Source organism: Heterodontus francisci, chromosome 29 (genome assembly GCF_036365525.1).
Source record: "Heterodontus francisci isolate sHetFra1 chromosome 29, sHetFra1.hap1, whole genome shotgun sequence".
Lineage (NCBI taxonomy): Eukaryota > Metazoa > Chordata > Chondrichthyes > Heterodontiformes > Heterodontidae > Heterodontus > Heterodontus francisci.
Window position 1 is genome coordinate 14963155 of NC_090399.1, and position 20526 is coordinate 14983680.

At 45.5% G+C, this 20526-nt stretch overlaps 1 protein-coding gene across 1 annotated transcript; it reads left to right on the forward strand.

Moving 5' to 3' along the window:
- Positions 1-1259: 1259 nt before the first annotated feature.
- Positions 1260-15529, forward strand: LOC137346154 (uncharacterized). The gene is made up of 6 exons (XM_068009494.1): positions 1260-1352; positions 6931-6984; positions 10157-10492; positions 11984-12124; positions 14102-14133; positions 14987-15529. The coding sequence occupies exons 2-6, from the start codon at positions 6945-6947 to the stop codon at positions 15257-15259; spliced, it is 822 nt and encodes a 273-aa protein (XP_067865595.1). The 5' UTR covers positions 1260-1352; positions 6931-6944; the 3' UTR covers positions 15260-15529.
- The last annotated feature ends 4997 nt before the right edge of the window (positions 15530-20526 follow it).

Here is a 20526-nt window from a genome sequence, read left to right on the forward strand (position 1 = left end):
TTGCTGACGATGCTGCTTTAACATCTCACACTGAAGAATGCCTGCAGAGTCTCATCGACAGGTTTGCGTCTGCCTGCAATGAATTTGGCCTAACCATCAGCCTCAAGAAAACGAACATCATGGGGCAGGATGTCAGAAATGCTCCATCCATCAATATTGGCGACCACGCTCTGGAAGTGGTTCAAGAGTTCACCTACCTAGGCTCAACTATCACCAGTAACCTGTCTCTAGATGCAGAAATCAACAAGCGCATGGGTAAGGCTTCCACTGCTATGTTCAGACTGGCCAAGAGAGTGTGGGAAAATGGCGCACTGACACGGAACACAAAAGTCCGAGTGTATCAGGCCTGAGTCCTCAGTACCTTGCTCTACGGCAGCGAGGCCTGGACAACGTATGCCAGCCAAGAGCGACGTCTCAATTCATTCCATCTTCGCTGCCTTCGGAGAATACTTGGCATCAGGTGGCAGGACTATATCTCCAACACAGAAGTCCTTGAAGTGGCCAACATCCCCAGCTTATACACACTACTGAGTCAGCGGCGCTTGAGATGGCTTGGCCATGTGAGCCGCATGGAAGATGGCAGGATCCCCAAAGACACATTGTACAGCGAGCTCGCCACTGGTATCAGACCCACCGGCCGTCCATGTCTCCGTTATAAAGACGTCTGCAAACGCGACATGAAATCGTGTGACATTGATCACAAGTCGTGGGAGTCAGTTGCCAGCATTCGCCAGAGCTGGCGGGCAGCCATAAAGACAGGGCTAAATTGTGGCGAGTCGAAGAGACTTAGTAGTTGGCAGGAAAAAAGACAGAGGCGCAAGGGGAGAGCCAACTGTGCAACAGCCCCAACAAACAAATTTCTCTGCAGCACCTGTGGAAGAGCCTGTCACTCCAGAATTGGCCTTTATAGCCACTCCAGGCGCTGCTTCACAAACCACTGACCACCTCCAGGCGCGTATCCATTGTCTCTCGAGATAAGGAGGCCCAAAAGAAGGATAGACATATGGATGAAAATGGAATAGTGTAGGTCAGATGGTTTCACAGGTCGGCGCAACATTGAGGGCTGAAGGGCCTGTACTGCGCTGTAATGTTCTATGTTCTATGTTCTATCTATTCACTGGGAGTCAGTGCCCACTTTCAATGATTTTTCATAAGAAGACAGTCTGCTGCGGTAACTGCATATGATGTGGATTTCAGTTTCCAAACCTATTCTTGGCTTCTCCAAGAAAATTGCTGACAGATCTCTTTCAATAGTGATCAACAGTTTTGCTGTCATTGGTTTTGCCAACTGTGTTTCACAAGCTGAGAGCAGCGATTTCACTGTCAGTGCCACACTTCACTGGCAAGTTAAAGTAAGTGGATTTTTCTAGTTCTACTTTCTAGTAAAAGTAGGGATCATATTCTAGAATGTCTCTGCATAATTTTCCACTGATCTTAGGATTTTGAAGTTACAAGACTTTATTTCTTGCTTCTCGGTAAAGTAGTAAAAATTGTTCTGGAGAAGTGGAAGATTGATTGATATATTTCTGCAAATAGTGATTTGGTTTAGTCGACTGTTAATCTGTGTTGTAAACCAGTCCTGATTTGAGGACACAAGCACATTCGACCGAAAGTAAATTAACAGTATATTCAGCCGCAATTTTTCACCGAGACCGCTGGGATTCCGGCCTCTGTTCACTTGCATTGACTCTCGATCCGCCAATGATCCACCTTCTGAGTTTCCTCTCCTTGTCTTTAAAATCTCTCCATAGTTCCATTCCGCCTGAGCTCCCCTTAACTTTACATGGCCATCAGTTCCCCCCCGTTACTCTGTCTGAGGTCTGCTCTGTACCTCACCACAACACACCCCACCTTTCCCCCAGCATTGGCTCCCACTTTCCTGCCTTGGTCCCCGTTTTAGAAATTTGCTTCTGAAACTCCTCCGCCTCTTCCAACATTTTTTTTCTTCCTTTCAAACCGCTCCACAAACTTAACCTCTTTTCTCAAGACTTTGATCAGCCCACTGATTGCTCTGAGTTTGGTTTGAAGTCCATTTCACTGACCCTCTGTAAAGCGCCCTTGGACATCTCAGAATCACAGCATTGTTACAGCACAGAAGGAGGCCATTCAGCCCATCGTGTCTGCACCAGCTCTCCGAGTGAGCAATTCACTTAGTGCCATTCCCCTACCTTCTCCCCACAATCCTGCAAATTCTTCCTTTTCAGATAACTGTCTAATTCCCTTTTCAATGCCTCGATTGAACCTGCCTCCACCACACTCTCAGGCAGTGCATTCCAGATCCTAACCACTCACTGCCTGAAAATCTTTTTCCTATTGTTCTCGATCCTTTCCTGAGTGGGAACAGTTTCTCTCTGTCTACTCTGTCCAGACCCCTCATGATTTTGAAGAACTCGATCAAATCACCTCTCAGCCTTCTCTTCTCCAAGGAAAACAGTCCTAACTTCTCCCATCTATCTTCATAACTGAAGTTCCTCATCCCTGGAACCATTTTCGTGAATCTTTTCTGCACTCTCTCTAACACCTTCACATCCATCCTAAAGTGTGGCACTACACTAAGGATATCAGGCGGAAATTGTCAATGGGTGGGGGACGCAAAACAAACGGAATTACATTTGTCCAGTGGTATACGGACAGACATGATAGTTCACTGAAATCACGAGAACCGAATATCTAGCCCAGGTTCTGATGTATGCTCAGTCCTTCTGTTCAGAGCCCTCTCGCTGCTGAGTCAGAAGATTATGGGTTCAAGTCCCACTCCAGTACAATACTGAGGGCCTGCTGCAGAGTCAGAGGTGCCAACTTTTGAAAAAGATGTTAAACCAAGGCCCCGTCTGCCCTTTCAAGCGGATTAAAATATTCCATGACACCTTTCGAAGCTATTCCTTGTGTCCTGGCCTAGTTATCCCTCAATCAACAACACATTATCTGATCATTATTGCATTGCCACCTTTCTTACATTACAACAGTGAATGCATTTCAAAACGTGCTTCATTGGCTATAAAGCACTTTGGGGCATCTTGTGGACGTGAAAGGCACCATATAAATGCAAGCTCCTCTCACTTCCTCCAAATAAAAGCTGTTGCTATGGGTACCCGCATGGGTCCTCCTAGTTATGTCTCTTTTTGTGGGGTATGTCGAACATACGAGCATATGAATTAGGAGCAGGAGTAGGCCATTCGGCCCCTCAAGCCTGCTATGCCATTTAAGAAAAAACATGACTGATCTGATTGTGGCCTCAACTCCACTTTCCTGTCTGTCCCCCATAACACTTGACTCCCTTGTCTATCAAGAATCTATCTAACTCAGCCTTGCATATATTCAATGACACAGCATCTATTGCTCTCTGGGGAAGAGAATTCCACAGACTAATGACCCTCTGAGAGAAAACAATTCTCCTCATCTCTGTCTTAAATGGGAGACTCTTATTTTAAAACTGTGTCCCCTGGTTCGAGTTTCTCACAGAAGTGGAAACATCCTTCCAGCATCCACCCTGTCAAGACCCCTCAGGATCTTATATGTTTCATTAAAATCACCTCTCATTCTTCTAAACTCCAATGGGCAAAGGCCCAACTTGTTCAATCTTTCCTCATCAAACATTCGTAGTTCCAGTCCTCCTCAGTCCCGCACCCCAAATCTTTTTACGGTACATTGATAACTGTATTGGTGCCATTTCCTGCTCACACCTGGAACTGGAAAACTTCATCAACTTTACTTCCAATTTCCACCTTTTTCTCACTATCATATGGTCCATCTCCAACACTTCCCTTCCGAGACTTCCCTGTCTCCATCTCTGGGGATAGACTGTCCACTAATATTCATTAAAAGCCCACTGACGCCCACAGCTACCTTGACTACACTTCCTCATACCCTGCCTCCTGTAAAGGACTCCATCCCATTCTCCCAGTTTCTCCATCTCTGTCACATCTGCTCTGATGACATAACTTTCCACAACAGCACTTCTGACATGTCTTCCTTTTTCCTCAACCGGGAATCTCCCCCACTGTGGTTGACAAGGCCCTCAATCGTGTCTGACCCATTTCCCGCATTTATGCCCTCACCCCTTCCCCTCCCTCCCAGAACCATGACAGGGTTCCCCTTGTCCTCACTTTCCACCCCACCAGCCTCCACATCCAAAGGATCATCCTCTGCCATTTCCGTCATGTCCAGCGTGATGCCACTAACAAACACATCTTCCCCTCCCCTCCCCTGTCAGCATTCCGATGGGATCATTCCCTCCCCGACACTGTGGTCCATTTCTCCATCAGCCCCAACACCTCGTCCCCTTCCCACGGCACCTTCCCATGCAATCGCAGGAGGTGTAACACCTGCCCTTTTGCCTCCTCCCTCCTCACCATCTAAGGCCCCAAACACTCCTTCCAAGTGAAGCAGCGATTTATTTGTACTTCTTTCAATTTAGTATCCTGTATTCGCTGCTCACAATATGGTTGCCTCTACATTGGGGAGACCAAACGCAGATTGGGTGATGGCTTTGCAGAACACCTCCACTCAGTCTGCAAGCATGACCCTGAGCTTCCGGTTGCTCGTTATTTTAATTCACCACCTTGCTCTCATGCCCATATTTCTGTCCTTGACCTACTGCAGTGTTCCAGTGAAGCTCAACAGAAGCTCGAGGTGCAGCACTTCATCTTCCAATTCGGCATTTTACAGCCCTCTGGACTCAACATTGAGTTCAACAGTTTCAGACCCATGGCCCAGTCTTAAACTTGATTTTCTTGTTTTTCTTTTGACAGAGCTATTCTTTATTTTGCCATTAACACTGTCTCTGGAAAATGCTTTGTCTTTTACGAAAACTATTATCACTCCTTTTGCCTTTTATTCCATGACATCTTTGTCATTTAATCTCTCCTGCCCTCTGCCCCATCATGGACCTTCCCTTTTGTTTTTTTTTTACCCTCCCCCTTCCACTTGTTCAAAACCTATTCCATTTCTGACCTTTGCCAGTTCTGAAGAAAGATCATCGACCTGAAACATTAACTGTTTCTCTCTCCACAGACCTGCTGAGCATTTCCAGCACTTTTTATTTTTACTTTATATAAATATTACTCTTTTTTTGCTTTTGACTCATTCTATAGTTCCTGCTTTTCATTATCGGCCATATTCAATCTTAACCCCACAACATGGATAAATGTTATTAAATTTAACAGTATAAACCATAACAATAAATGCTATTTTAATGAAGCCTACAATAATTTAAGTAATGGTAAATTTAAAAGCGTATCCACTGAAAGCAAAATCTATTTTGACTGTGGGGTCCAAGTGCAGGATAATCTGGTTCACAAGGGGAAGTTAACACAGGCGTGCATTTCGAATGCAATGGTTCTATGTATGAAGAAACACTCACCCTCCGTATTTATATCTCATTACAGCCCCCTGTATAATATCGCTTCCATTTGTAATGCCTGTTAAATAAGTAATGAGATTTCTGATCAATAATCTGTTAAATGAATGGGGTTCTTCCATTCTTCATCACAACTGCATCAGAAGTCCCAGAAAATGCAGTTTCGCACCAAATACATAGAAGTTATGACATGCACACAGATGTTATGGCCACGTGGTGAGGGATATGGATGGTTCAACTCCCACCTGACCGCAGCAAGCGTTACTTGTTATTAGGGTTTAACCCCTTGGTGGTTTATTTGTCAAAGAAATAAACAGCGACGGGTTTTCTTGTCGGTTTAAAAAAGAAAATCAATTGTTTATTGAGCAATAAGCCTTATCCTGAAATTGTCACAGCACACACACACACACACACACACACACACACACACACACACACACACACACACACACACACACACACACACACACTGGAAGAGACAGATAGAGAGGGAAAGGGGTAAGTGATTTTAAGCGTCGTAGGTTTCAGGGTCATGGTAAACATATTGAATTCTCTCAGAAGTCAAGTTCTCATTGGTTGCAGGCCTGAGCTGTTTGTAGGTTTCTCTCTTAGTTTAAAGTTTCGGCGAATAAAGTGAATCACTTCTAATTCGCTGTTGCAGAAGTAAAGATGTACTATTTTACAGTAGGTGCTTCCTTTCTGGTTTGCTGGATTTCTCCCGGCCCCTTAGCTGGAAACAAGCTTCTTTCTGGGTGTCTCTCTTTCTCTCTCTCCCTCTCTCCACAACACCCCCACCCCACCCCATCTTTCAGGGAACTACCTTTACGGTCAAAAATCATTTCACACCTTTGCCTCCGGTGGGGGATGTGGCTCTCCCTCTCTGCCATGCCCAACAATGGCCCAGAATGTGGTAACTTCACACCTTCTTTTTTTTAAGAAGAACTCATTCAATTCAAAAGTGTCTCTTGATGGGTTCAGGATGAGAATAATCTGGTGATCATGTTTCCATTTTATGCCTTCTTTGTTTCAGAAGAACCTATTCAGTTCAGGAATGTTTCAGGATGGGTGTAATTGACCCCTCCCAGCTCAAACAGTATTCCTTTGTCCCTGTCAGGCATTTATCTTCAGTGGCCAATTTTAGCAACATTGTCCATTTTCTTAAAAAGGGAAAGTCAACTTTTGTAACTCTTCTATTTTGGTCCATAATTTTTAATCATCACACTTCTCATAAGCATAACACAGGCCATTCGGCCCAACCAGTTCATGTAGGCCTTTGCCCTCTAGGCATGGTTCTGCCTTTATCAAGGTTTCCACAGCTTTTCCCTAAACCTGTGGCAGAAGAATGGTGTAACCCATTGGAATTTTACCTCCATATATCTATGAAATCGGCATACAGTGGAGTGATCAAATTCAAGACCTATCACTTAGTAACAGATTGCTTTTTCAATATACTGAGCAGCACATCCAAGAAGGTAAAATGGCGGGTGTAAAGAAGTTTCACCAAAGGTTATGAAATTCCATCCCATTTAAACTTGCTGTTGTAAATCTTTTCTTTTTTATTTCGTTCACAGACAATAATAAAAAAATGCCTCGAGGTACTTTAATTGGTGTATTGCTGATCTCTGGTGAGTCTTGAATTTGTTTGCTACATTTTTTCCATATTTGCTCATGGGATGTGAACATCGGTGTCTAGGCCAGCATTTATTGCCCATCCCTAATTGCCCTTGAGAAGGTGGTGGTGAGCCGCTTTCTTGAACTGCTGCGGTCCTTGTCATGTAGGTACACCCACAGTGCTGTTAGGGATGCAGTCCCAGGTTTTTGACCCAGTGACACTGAAGGAACAGTGATATAGTTCCAAGTGACTTGGAGGGGAACTTGCAGGTGATGAGGTTCCCATGCATCTGCCGCCCTCGTCCTTCTAGGTAGTAGAGGTTGTGTGTTTGGAACATACTGTCGATGGAGCCTTGGTAAGTTGTGGCAACGCATCTTATACATGGTAGACACTGCTGCCACTGTGTATCAGTGGTAGAGGGAATGAAAGTTTAAGCTGCTGGATAGAGTGCCAAACAAAGCGGGCTCCTTTGTTCTGGATGCTGTCGAACTACTTGAGTGTTGTTGGAGCTGCACTCATCAGGCAAGTGGAGAGTATTTCATCACAGTCCTGACTTGTACCTGGTAGAAAGATGGTGGACAGGCTTTGTAGAGTCAGGAGGTGAGTTACTCATTGCAGTATCCCTACCCTTCGTCTGCTCTTGTAGCCACAGTATGTATATGGCTGGTCCAATTAAGATTCTGGTCAATGATAACCCCTAGGGTGTTGATGGTGGGTGATTCTGTGATTGTAACGCCATTGAATGTCAAGGAGAGATGGCTAGATTTTCTCTTGTTGGAAATGGTCATTGCCTGACACTTTTTGTTGCACGAATGTTACGTGCCACTTATCAGCCCAAGCCTGGGTATTGTCCAGGTCTTGTTGCATATGGACACAGGCTGCTTCAGTATCTGAAGAGTTGTGAATGGTGCAGAGCATTGTGCAATCATCAGCGAACATCTCCACTTCTGACCTTATGATTGAAGGAAGGTTTTTGAAGAAGCAGCTGAAGATGGTTGGGCCTGGGACACTACCCTGAGGAACCCCTGCAGTGATGTCCTGGAGCTCAGATGATTGACCTCCAACAACCACAAAAATCTTCCTTTGTGCTAAGTATGACTCCAACCAGCAGAGTGTTTTCCCCTTATTCCAATTGACTTCAATTTTACTAGGGCTCCTTGATGCCATACTCAGTTAAATGCTGCCTTGAGGCCACAGGCCATCACTCTCACCTCACCTCTGGAGTTCAGCTCTTTCGTCCATGTTTGTACCAAGGCTGTAATGAGGTCAGGAGCTGAGTGGATCTGATGGAATCTACACTGAGCATCAGCAAGAGGGTTACTGCTCAGTAAGTGCTGCTTGATAGCACTGTCGATGACACATTCCATCACTTTGCTGATGATTGAGAGTAGACTGATTGAGTGGTAACTGGCCAGATTCGATTGCTGGGTTGATGCCAATTTTGAAGCTGTACTAGCACAGCTTGGGTAGGAGCATGGCTAGTTCAGGAGCACAAGCCGTAGAACCATAGAAAAACTACGGCACAGAAGGAGGCCATTCAGCCTATCATGTCCGTGCCAGCTGAACAAACTAGCCACCCAGTCTAATCCTACCTTCTAGCACCTGGGCCACAGCCTTGCAGGTTACATCACTTCAATTGCATGTCCAGGTACCTTTTAAAAGAATTGAGTGTTTCTGCATCCACCACCATTCCTGACAGTGAATTCCAGACACCCACCACCCTCTGGGCGAAAATGTTTTTCCTCATGTCCCCTCTAATCCTTCTCCCAATCACCTTAAATCTGTGTCCCCTGGTTATTGACCTCTCCGCTAGGGGAAACAGGTCCTTCCCGTCTGCTCTATCTAGGACCCTCATAGTTTTATACACCTCAATTAAGTCACCCCTCAGCCTCCTCTGTTCTAGGGAAAACAACCCTAGCCTATTGAATCTTTCCCCATAGCTGCAACTTTCAATCCTTGGTAACATTCTTGTCAATCTCCTCTGTTCTCTCTCCAGAGCAATTATGTCCTTCCTGTAATGTGGTGACCAGAACAGTATGCAATAGTCCAGCTGTGGTCTAACCAGTTTTTTATACAGTTCCAGCATTACATCTCTGCTTTTGTATTCTATACCTCATCCAATAAAGGAAAGCATTCCATATGCCTTCTTCACCACTCTATCTACCTGTCCTGTCACCTTCAGGGACCTCTGGACAAACACTCCAAGGTCTCTCACTTCTTCTACCCCTCTGAATATCCTCCCATTTATTGTGTATTCCCTCGCTTTATTTACCCTCCCCAAATGCATTACCTTACACTTCTCTGGATTGAGGGCTGCAGCTAAGATATTATCAGAGCCCATAGCCTTTGCTGTATCCAATACATTCAGCCATTTCTGATATCACGTGGAGTGAATCGAATTGGCTGAAGACTGGCATCTGTGATGCTGGAAACCTCAGGAGGAGACCGAGATGGATCATCCACTCTGCACATCTGGCTGAAGATGGTCGCAAAGGCTTCAGCTTTGTGATTTTGCACTGACGTTGCTGGGCTCCGCCATCAATCAGGATGGAGATGTTAGTGGAGCCTCCTCCTCCCCTGGTTAGTTAAGTGTCATGCCACCATTCATGACTGGATGTGGCAGGGCTGCAGCGCTTTGATCTGATTTGTTGGTTGTGGGTCTGTTAGCTCTACTTATAACATGCTGCTTCCATTGTTTTGCATGCATGTAGTCCTGTGTGTATCTTCACCAGATTGGCACCTCATTTTGAAGTATACCTGGTGCTGTTCCTGGCATGCTCTCCTATGCTCTGCATTGAACTGGTAAAGTAATGCCGGACCTTCTCTATAATCAACCGCAGTCCTTACTGTTTTCGGACTTGCAAGCATATTGACCCAGCCAGCATCAAGGAGCAGGCAATATACAATGTGCAACTTGGATGGGAACTCGGAGGTAATGCTGCACCCTCAAAATTGCTGCCCAGTATTAGGTGTTGCAGCAGAAGAAAATGCTGGTCACCCCAAGACGTTAATGGTCAGAGCTTCAACAGTAATGTTACTGCTGATGGTCAGGGGGTAGAGGTGGGATTTCTTTGTTTGAATTGATCATTACCTTCATTTGAAATATCTGCAAGTTGTCACACCAAATAGTTTAAAGTCCCGGGTCTATTTGTCTAACAAGAATACTTAGCATCTATGTCTTTCAGCTGCTGCTCTTGCCGACATCAAAGTAACTCAAAGCCCACAGAATATCGAAGTAAGGGCAGGAATGAAGATCCATCTCTCCTGCAGTTTTAATAGGTTTGCAGAGTTCCGAATTTTTTCCCACCACTGGTACAAGCAAGGATTAGGTCGTGAAAAGTCAGCAGTTACAAACACGTCTGCAGAATTTATTGGTCGAGTTTTGAAGGAAACTCAAGGCTCTAAAACCAACATTACAATCTTGGATGCAAAACAGAATGATTCGGGGACGTATTATTGTGAAGTGGAAATATTTAATTTTGCCAGAGGAACTGGAATAGGAACACGGGTAACAGTAAAAGGTATGCTTCTATTCTGCTACTAGTATCTCACTTTACATATATTCTTTTCAAAAAACAAATCCAACTACTTACACCTCAAACACTGACTCTATAATTTTGGAATAAGAATGATGAAGAACATTTATAAATCTCGAGACCCTGGAAATGAATGGTGCTTTACAAAATTTTATAGTTAAATACACTGCTGTATAAAAGTATAAATTTCCACATTCATTCTAAATTAACCTGGAGCATAGGATTAAATGTGTAAATTGATTAATCAGAGCTTAATCTATCTGAGATTTTGATTTTTTTTCTGGCCAGATTGTCCTTTTTTATATATTTGTCAGAATGTATTATATTTTGACAGTATAACTCAGCTGTTATTTAGTTACCTTATATCTCTCTGATTTTTGTTTGACTACTGAATCCGAATTCGGTAAGATTATCCGCATGTATGACCTTTCCACTCAGCCCTATCTCACCATCACCTCCTGGGACCTCTCAACTGCCTCGGATTCATTTCAATGCTTATCTATCAGCCAATATTGGTTGAACAGAAATTTCCTTCGACTAAATATTGGAAAGACTGAACCCACAAACCACAATCCATCTCCACAGTTTCCATCCCTGGGAATTGTCTTCAATTGAGTCGGACATTTCACAACCCTGGTGCTGTGTCTGACCCTGAGTTGAGTTTCTGACCAACATCACCAAGACTGCCTACTTCCACCTCCATAACATCGCTCAACTCCACCCACACCTCAGCTTATCTGCTGCTGAAATCCTCTTCCATGTCTTTGTTACATCTAGACTTGACTATTCCAATACTCTCCTGGTCAACCTCCCATCTTTCACCCGACATAATCTTGTGCTCATCCTCAACTCTATTGCCCATAAGTTAACTCACTCCAAATCTCATTCACCAGGATCCTTGTACTTGGTGATCTTCACCGGCACCCTGTCCGATAGCACCTCAATTTAAAAATCCGCATCCTTGTATTCAAATCCCTCCATGGCTTCCCCCTCCCTATCTACCTCGCCTCCTCCAGCCAGATAGCCTTCCCAGATACTTTCCCTCCTGCAATTCTGGCCTGCTAATGTTAACCGTTCGACCATAGCCTTCATCTGACAAGACCCTAAGATCTGGAATTCCTTCCCTCAGCCTCTCCATCTCTCTTCTTTTAAGGTGTTCCTAAAAATCTACCTCTTTGATCAATCATTTGGTCATCTTTCCTTGTGTCTCCTTCTTTGGCTCAGTGTCAACAAATGGCACTGAGCCAAATACGCACACAGATAGTTACACACACTCAGATAGATTTATTAACGTGAACTTGTGTAACTGGGCAGAACCCAAAAGGGCCCCAGAAAATATAATTGATTGAAAGAGAAAGTAAATTTTTATTTCCTAAAAAAATGATTTAAAAGTGGTAATTTTCCAAAGACCCAAACACTTGGAATTGGTGAAGAGAACTTGGATGTCATTAATAGTAATCATTTCATTTTCCACAGTGGGACCTGACAATACCATGGACAGTCATTCTAGTGTTCGAAAGAAGAATTTGATCATTCTGGCTTCAGTGCTGGGGGGCATTGTATTGATCCTGTCCTCAATGGCACTTCTTGTGGTCTTGCACTTCTGCAAGCATCGAGGTAATTCTACTGAATGTATCACGGTGGCGATTAGTGAACAAATGTGTTTAGGGTCAAAAGCAGCCTTGGCTTTCAATGCATGTGGTACCTTTAGCCAGTGAACGCATCATTTCCAAAAGTGTACCATGATAGGCCGAATAGCCTACTGCTGTGCTATATCATTCTAGATAGAACAGATCAGGACCTGCTGACATCACAAGGTAACTTACAACCAAAGTAATGTAGCTTTGAAGCATACACACTGTCGTCCTTTAGTAAACTCAGCATAGCAAGGTGCTACAGACAGGAACACGTGACTCCTGACAACGCAGCCCAGCGCTGACATCATCAGAGCACTCCCCGCTTCGCACATGTGCAGAATGGACTCTTGCTGTCAGTATGGCGCTGCGCATGAGCAGCCTACATCAGCACCCAGCTTGCCAGGACTAATTTGCGCATGCGTGCAAAACACGGCATCATGTACTGCGACGCCTGCTCACCGCTCGCTCCCCATCACGCCTCGCCACTTCTCCTCCCTCGGTCGCTCGCTCCCCCTTTCACCCCCTCTCTCCCCCACCTACCTGTGGGCCACTCGCTCCCAGCCTAGCCACTTCCTCCCCTCTGCTCTCTCGATCTGTCCCACTTCTGGATCCCACACCCTCCTGCCTCTGGGCCCCGCCTTTCTTCCCCACACAGGGGAAGCAGGGCAGAGAGAGAGAGAGTGACAAGATGGGCAGGGGAGGGGAGGGAGACTGTGAGCAGGACAGAGCAGGGAGTAGAAGCAGGAGGGAGTGGGAAGCAGAGGCAGAGCAGAGGGGATGAAATGGCGAGGCCAGGGACGAGTGGCCCGCAGATGGGGTTTGAGGGTGGGGGGGGGTTGAAGCGGGGAGCGAGTGATCGAGGGGGGAGAAGGGGCGAGGCGAGAAGCAAACGGCGAGCAGACGGGTGCGGGCAGCAGTGGAGGAGAGAGGCGCGATGGCAGGAGGGAGTGGGGTACAGTTGGGGGCAGGATGGAGGCAGCAATTGCAGCCACCATGGGCATTTGGATTTCATTTGTTTTTGTTATTGTGATAAGCTGAGCAGCGCCATCTTTATTACTGGCAGCTGCCAAAAAATGTCACCGACAGTGACATTTCGGTGCATGAGGCTTCATTTGCGCATGTGCAAGTACTGCGCCACCTAGTGGTTGAGTTTTCAGCAAACGCAGCCACCAGATAAATTGTTCCCGTGTTGGTGGTTGAGGGATAAACATTGGCTGCAGCACTGAGGAGAACTCACTCACTCGTCCTCCAGTAGTGGTGTGTGATTGTTTACATTGACAGTAAAAGATCCCAAGGTGAGAGGGCAGACAGGGCCTTGGTTCCGTCTCTCCTCAGACAGCACCTCCAACACTGCAGCACTTGTTCAGCACTGAAGGATTTTGTGTTCAAGGTTTTGGAGTGGGACTTGAACCCACAATCTTTCAACTCTCAGTGCTCCAATTGAGCATATGTCAAGGTTTGTAACATGACACAGTGAAATGCTGTTCTAACTCTAGTACTATAAATAAAGTATAACTTTTCCCAATGATAGAAGTTAGGTAAACTGGCCTATAGTTTCCTGCTTCCGTTTACCTCCTTTCTTGAATAGGGGCATTATATTTGAGTATTTTCAAATCTGCTAGGACCGTTCAAGATTTCAAGGAATTTTGGAAGAATGCATTCTCCATTTCTCCATTTCTACAGCCACTTCTTTTAAATCCCTCGGATGCAGGCCATCAGGACCAGGAGACTTGCCAACCTTTAGTCCCATCAGTCCCATTAGTTTTGCCAGTACTTTTTCTCCCGTGATAGTGCTTATTTTATGTTCTGCCCTCCCTTTTGCCCAATATTATGTTTTAATAGTATCACGCAAAATCATCTTATTCTGAAAATGATAATCTGTCCATAATGATCTTTTTTGTCGCACTGAATTTCTTCACCGAATATATGTAACATGTTTATCTGAAATATTTTATAGATAGAACACCAGCAGCTCAAACACAAGAACAGGTAAGAATGTAATTCCAAATTATAATTATAGTCAGCTTTATTCCTTAACAGACTGTTGCTTCTGGTTAAAGTCAAGGGCACGATCTCGGCATTTATGAAAGCATGGGTTAGCAACACAGATTACCAGCTCCATCAGTCAATCCTCCGAATTACTGATTATCGTTCTCCTTAGCTTTAAGACAGCGTCAATTTCAAACGATCTGGTTGCTTCTCCATCATTGTCTAGTGTCTGAAAATGAGCATTTTCGTTGGCAAGATTAGTAAAATAATCATATTAACTGAAAATCACAAACTTGAAGCCATTGCCGTGCAATATTTCGGTAATGACTGAGATTTTGTATCTGAATTCCATTTCGGTCTGCAATGCACAGGAGATGGTGGCATTGTGGTAATGGCACTAGATTAGTAATCCAGAGGCCCAGGCTAATGCGGGTTCAAATCCACCACAGCAGCTGGCGGAATTTAAATCCAATTAATTAGCAATAATCTGGAATTGAAAGCTAGTCTCAGTGATGGTAATCACAAAACTATCATCGATTATCATAGAAACCCATCTGGTTCGCTAATGTCTTTCAGGGAAGGAAATCTGCCGTCCTTACCTGGTCTGGCCTACATGTGACTCCAGACCCGCAGCAATGTGGCTGACTCTTAACTGTCCTCTGAAATGGCCTAGCAAGCCACTCAGTTGTCAAGGGCAGTTAGGGACCGGCAACAAATGCCCGCCTTGCCCGCATCCCAAGAAAGAATTAAAAAGGAATTGTTGACGCAAAAAAATACTTCCTGTGGTGTTGTTACGGGAGTAACCATAGCATTGTAATTTCATTTTTTTCTTTAAAAATGTGTTTCATTTGAGGGCGTTACATCGAATAATATCGTTTATGCTGACCTGCACATCAACAAACCCAAAACGCATGGTCCTGGGAGTCTCAGGAAGGATCGACTTGCGAGCCCTCCCTCACGGGCGTTTGAACAGGAAGACGCAGTTGTATATGCGACAGTGAGGCCGGTTATTAGAAAAAAGAATAAACAACGGGCGCCGGTGAGGCCTCCAAATGAGATGGAAGAAGCTGTGGTGTATGGGAGAATTCGGACTCCAGTCCACAATGATGTCTCAGGCATGGAGTAGGCAGTTTTAGAATTCAGGTGCTGACTTGAAGGTATTGAAGAATGGATTCCCTTTCTGGCTTATCCATCCCCTGAGAAAGATGACCATTGAATATGTCTGTACTTCACTTATAGTATGGCATTGACTTCATTATCGTCCTTTACTCGCAGTCTTTACTCAGAGAAATATTTGCAAGTGGATGTGTGCTCGGGCAGTAAGGGTGGGAAAAGTTATTATCTGACTCATTGTTATGAAGAATAAAAATGTTGCCAGATTATGCTGTACTTGTAACGGTGAGGCCAATGGCATTCAAGGTTATTTATGTACAACTGGGGCCAGTCATTTCCCTCGATAGCTTTTGCAGAGTTAAATGCGGAAAACGGGACGTTCCTGCCCCAGATGCCTCCGCCTCCAAAAAAGCTTCCAGCATCTCGCCGTCTTGCTGAACATTCAAATGTGTTGAACACCTGAACAGCTTGAAGATCCTGCACTTACCTCAGAGATGCAGACCAAACTCACCAAGAAATTTAGGAGCTGTCTGCTCCAGTCTTTTAACGGTATGATCGGTCTTAATTACTGCCAAACAACCGCTCTAGCACAGGAAATTAACTTTTACAAGTGTAGAGTCTCATTCCTTCAGAATGTAATCACTATTGGAGACTTAGACCCGAATTTTGCTGTCATAAGGGCAGCTCTATCAGAGCTCACACTTACTGCAGGGGAACAATGTCTGGAAAAGTAAAATACTGCAGATGCTGGAAAGAACAGAAAATTTTGGAAATACTCAGTGGATCCGGCAGCGTCTGTGGCGAGAGAAAAACAGAGTTAACATTACAGATCGATGACCCTTCCCAAGAACGTAAACTCTGCTTCTCTCTCCACCGATGCTGCCAGACCTGCTGAGTATTCCCAGCACTTTCTGTTTTCATTTAAGCAACTTCTGGAGTATGCAGGTGCACAATTAAACACAGAAATCCTGACATTGCTGTGAGATAATCTGCAGCTCCACAGGGTCCACGTGAGTATACTCTGCGTTGAAGTGAAAGAAAGGAAGACTTGCATTTATACAGTGCCTATGATGCCCTCAGGACATCCCAAAGGACCTTACAGCCAAAGTTGGAAGAGCAGCCACTGCTGTAATGTTGGAAATGTGGCAGTTGATTTGGGTACAGCAGTGTGACAAAGACCAGGTATTCTGTTTCAGTGATGTTGGCCAGGACACTGGGCATAGCTCCCTGCCAAAGAACAAAGTACAGTACAGCACAGAAACAGGCCATTCGGCCCTCCAAGACTGCGCCGATCCTGATGCCTGCCTAAACTAAAACCTTCTGCACTTCCAGGGACCGTATCCCTCTATTTCCATCCTATTCATGTATTTGTCAAGATGCCTCTTAAAACATCGCTATCTTATCTGCTTCCACCACCTCCCCCGGCAGCAAGTTCCAGGCACTCACCACCCTCTGTGCAAAGAAATTGCCTCGCACATCCCCTCTAAACTTTGCCCCGCTCACCTTAAACCTATGTCCCCTAGTAACTTCCACCCTGGGAAAAAGCTTCTGACTATCCACTCTGTCCATGCCACTCATAACTTTGTAAACCTCTATCATGTCGCCCCTCCACCTCCGTCGTTCCAGTGAAAACAATCCGAGTTTATCCAACCTCTCCTCGTAGCTACTGCCCTCCAGACCAGGCAACATCCTGGTAAACCTCTTCTGTACCCTCTCCAAAGCTTCCATGTCCTTCTGGTAGTGTGGCAACCAGAATTGCACGCAATATTCTAAGTGTGGCCGAACTAAAGTTCTGTACAGCTGCAGCATGACTTGCCAATTTTTATACTCTACGCCCCGACCGATGAAGGCAAGCATGCCGCATGCCTTCTTGACTACCTTATAGGGCGGCACAGTGGCGCAGTAGTTAGCACCGCAGCCTCACAGCTCCAGCGACCCGGGTTCAATTCTGTGTACTGTCTGTGTGGAGTTTGCAAGTTCTCCCTGTGTCTGCGTGGGTTTTCTCCGGGTGTTCCGGTTTCCTCCCACAAGCCAAAAGACTTGCAGGTTGGTAGGTAAATTGGCCATTATAAATTGCCCCAAGTATAGGTAGGTGGTAGGGAAATATAGGGACAGGTGGGGATGTGATAGAAATATGGGATTAGTGTAGGATTAGTATAAATGGGTGGTTGATGGTCGGCACAGACTCGGTGGGCTGAAGGGCCTGTTTCAGTGCTGTATCTCTAAACTAAACTTATCCACCTGCATTGCCACTTTCAGTGACCTGTGGACCTGTATGCTCAGATCTCTCTGCCGGTCAATACTGCTAAGGGTTTTGCCATTTACTGTATACTTCTCACCTGCATTAGACCTTCCAAAATGCATTACCACACATTTGTCCGGATTAAAATCCATCTGCCATTTCTCCGCCCAAGTCTCCAACTGATCTATATCCTGCTGTATCCTCTCACAATCCTCATCATTATCCGCAACTCCACCAACCTTTGTGTCGTCCGCAAACTTACTAATCAGACCAGCTACATTTTCCTCCAAATCATTTATATATACTACAAGGAGCAAAGGTCGCAGCACTGATCCCTGTGGAACACCACTAGTCACATCCTTCCATTCAGAAAAGCACCCTTCCACTGCTACCCTCTGTCTTCTATGACTGAGCCAGTTCTGTATCCATCTTGCCAGCTCACTTCTGCTCCCGTGTGACTTCACCTTTTGTACCAGTCTGCCATGAGGGACCTTGTCAAAGGCTTTACTGAAGTCCATATAGATAACATCCACTGCCCTTCCTTCATCAATCATCTTTGTCACTTCCTCAAAAAACCTCAATCAAATTAGTGAGACACGACCTCCCCTTCACAAAACCATGCTGCCTCTCGCTAATAAGGTCGTTTGTTTCCAAATGGGAGTAAATCCTGTCCCGAAGAATCCTCTCTAATAATTTCCCCACCACTGACGTAAGGCTCACCGGCCTATAATTTCCTGGATTATCCTTGCCACCCTTCTTAAACAAAGGAACAACATTGGCTGTTCTCCAGTCCTCTGGGACCTCACCTGTCGCCAATGAGGATGCAAAGATTTCTGTCAAGGCCCCAGCAATTTCTTCCCTTGCCTCCCTCAGTATTCTAGGGTAGATCCCATCAGGCCCTGGGGACTTATCGACCTTAATGCTTTGCAAGACACCCAACACCTCCTCCTTTTTGATAATGAGATGACTGAGACTATCTACACTCCCTTCCCTAGGCTCATCATCCACCAAGTCCTTCACTTTGGTGAATACTGATGCAAAGTACTCATTTAGTACCTCGCTCATTTCCTCTGGCTGCACACATAGATTCCCTTCTCTGTCCTTGAGTGGGCCAACCCTTTCCCTAGTTACCCTCTTACTCTTTATATACATATAAAAAGCCTTGGGATTTTCCTTAATCCTGTTTGCCAATGACTTTTCATGACCCCTTTTAGCCCTCCTGACTCCTTGCTTAAGTTCCTTCCTACTGTCTTTATATTCCTCAAGGGATTCGTCTGTTCCTAGCCTTCTAGCCCTTACGAATGCTTCCTTTTTCTTTTTGACCAGGCTCACAATATCCCGCGTTATCCAAGGTTCCCGAAACTTGCCAAACTTGTCCTTCTTCCTCACAGGAACATGCTGGTCCTGAATTCTAATCAGCTGACGTTTGAAAGACTCCCACACGTCAGATGTTGATTTACCCTCAAACAGCCGCCCCCAATCTAAATTCTTCAGTTCCTGCCTAATATGGTTATAATTAGCCTTCCCCCAATTTAGCACCTTCACCCGAGGACTAATCTTATCCTTATCCACAAGTACCTTAAAACTTATGGAATTATGGTCACTGTTCCCAAAATGCTCCCCTACTGAAACTTCGACCACCTGGCCGGGCTCATTCCCTAATACCAGGTCCAGTACGGCCCCATCCCTAGTTGGACTATCTACATATTGTTTCAAGAAGCCCTCCTGGATGCTCCTTACAAATTCTGCCCCTTCCAAGCCCCTAGCACTAAGTGAGTCCCAGTCAATGTAGGAGAAGTTAAAATCACCCACCCACACAACCCTGTTACCTTTACATCTTTCCAAAATCTGTCTACATATCTGCTCTTCTACCTCCCGCTGGCTGTTGGGAGGCCTGTAGTAAACCCCCAGCATCGTGTCTGCACCCTTCCTATTCCTGGGCTCCACCCATATTGCCTCGCTGCATGACCCCTCCGAGGCGTCCTCCCGCAGTACAGCTGTGATATTCTCCTTAACAAGTAATGCAACTTCCCCACCCCTTTTACATCCCCCTCTATCCCGCCTGAAGCTTCTAAATCCTGGAACATTTAGCTGCCAATCCTGTCCTTCCCTCAACCAAGTCTCTGTAATAGCAACAACATCATATTTCCAAGTACTAATCCAAGCTCTAAGTTCATCTGCCTTACCTGTTATACTTCTCACATTGAAACAAATGCACTTTAGACCACCAGTCCCGCTGTGCTCCGCAACATCTCCCTGCCTGCTTTTCCTCTTAGTCTTACTGGCCTTATTTACTAGTTCCCCCTCATTTATTTCACCTGCTTCCTACTGCTCTGGTTCCCACCCCCCTGCCACACTAGTTTAAACCCTCAGGAGTGACGCTAGCAAAACACGCAGCCAGGATATTTGTGCCCCTCCAGTTTAGACGGAACCCGTCCTTCTTGTACAGGTCCCATCTGTCCCTGAAGAGATCCCAATGGTCCAGATATCTCAAATCCTCCCTTCTCCACCAGCTGTTCAGCCACGTGTTTAGCTGCACTATATTCCTATTTCTAGCCTCACTGGCACGTAGCACAGGGAGTAATCCCGAGATTACAACCCTGGAGGTTCTGTCTTTTAACTTTCTGCCTAACTCCCTAAACTCCCCCTGCAGGACCTCGCCACTCTTCCTGCCTATGTCGTTGGTACCGATGTGTACCACAACCTCTGGCTATTCACTCTCCCCCTTCAGAATGCCCCCTGTCCGTTCAGAGACATCCTTGACCCTGGCACCAGGGAGGCAACATACCATCCTGGAGTCTCTTTCACGTCCACAGAAATGCCTATCTGTGTCCCTGACTATAGAGTCCCCTATAACTATTGCTCTTCTGCACTTTGTCCCTCCCTGCTGAACAACAGTGCCAGCTGTGGTGCCACTGCTCTGGCTGCTGCTGTTTTCCCCTGATAGGCCATCCCCCCCCAACAGTATCCAAAACGGTATACTTGTCACAGAGGGGGATAGCCACAGGGGATTCCGGCACTGACTGCCTGCCTCTTCT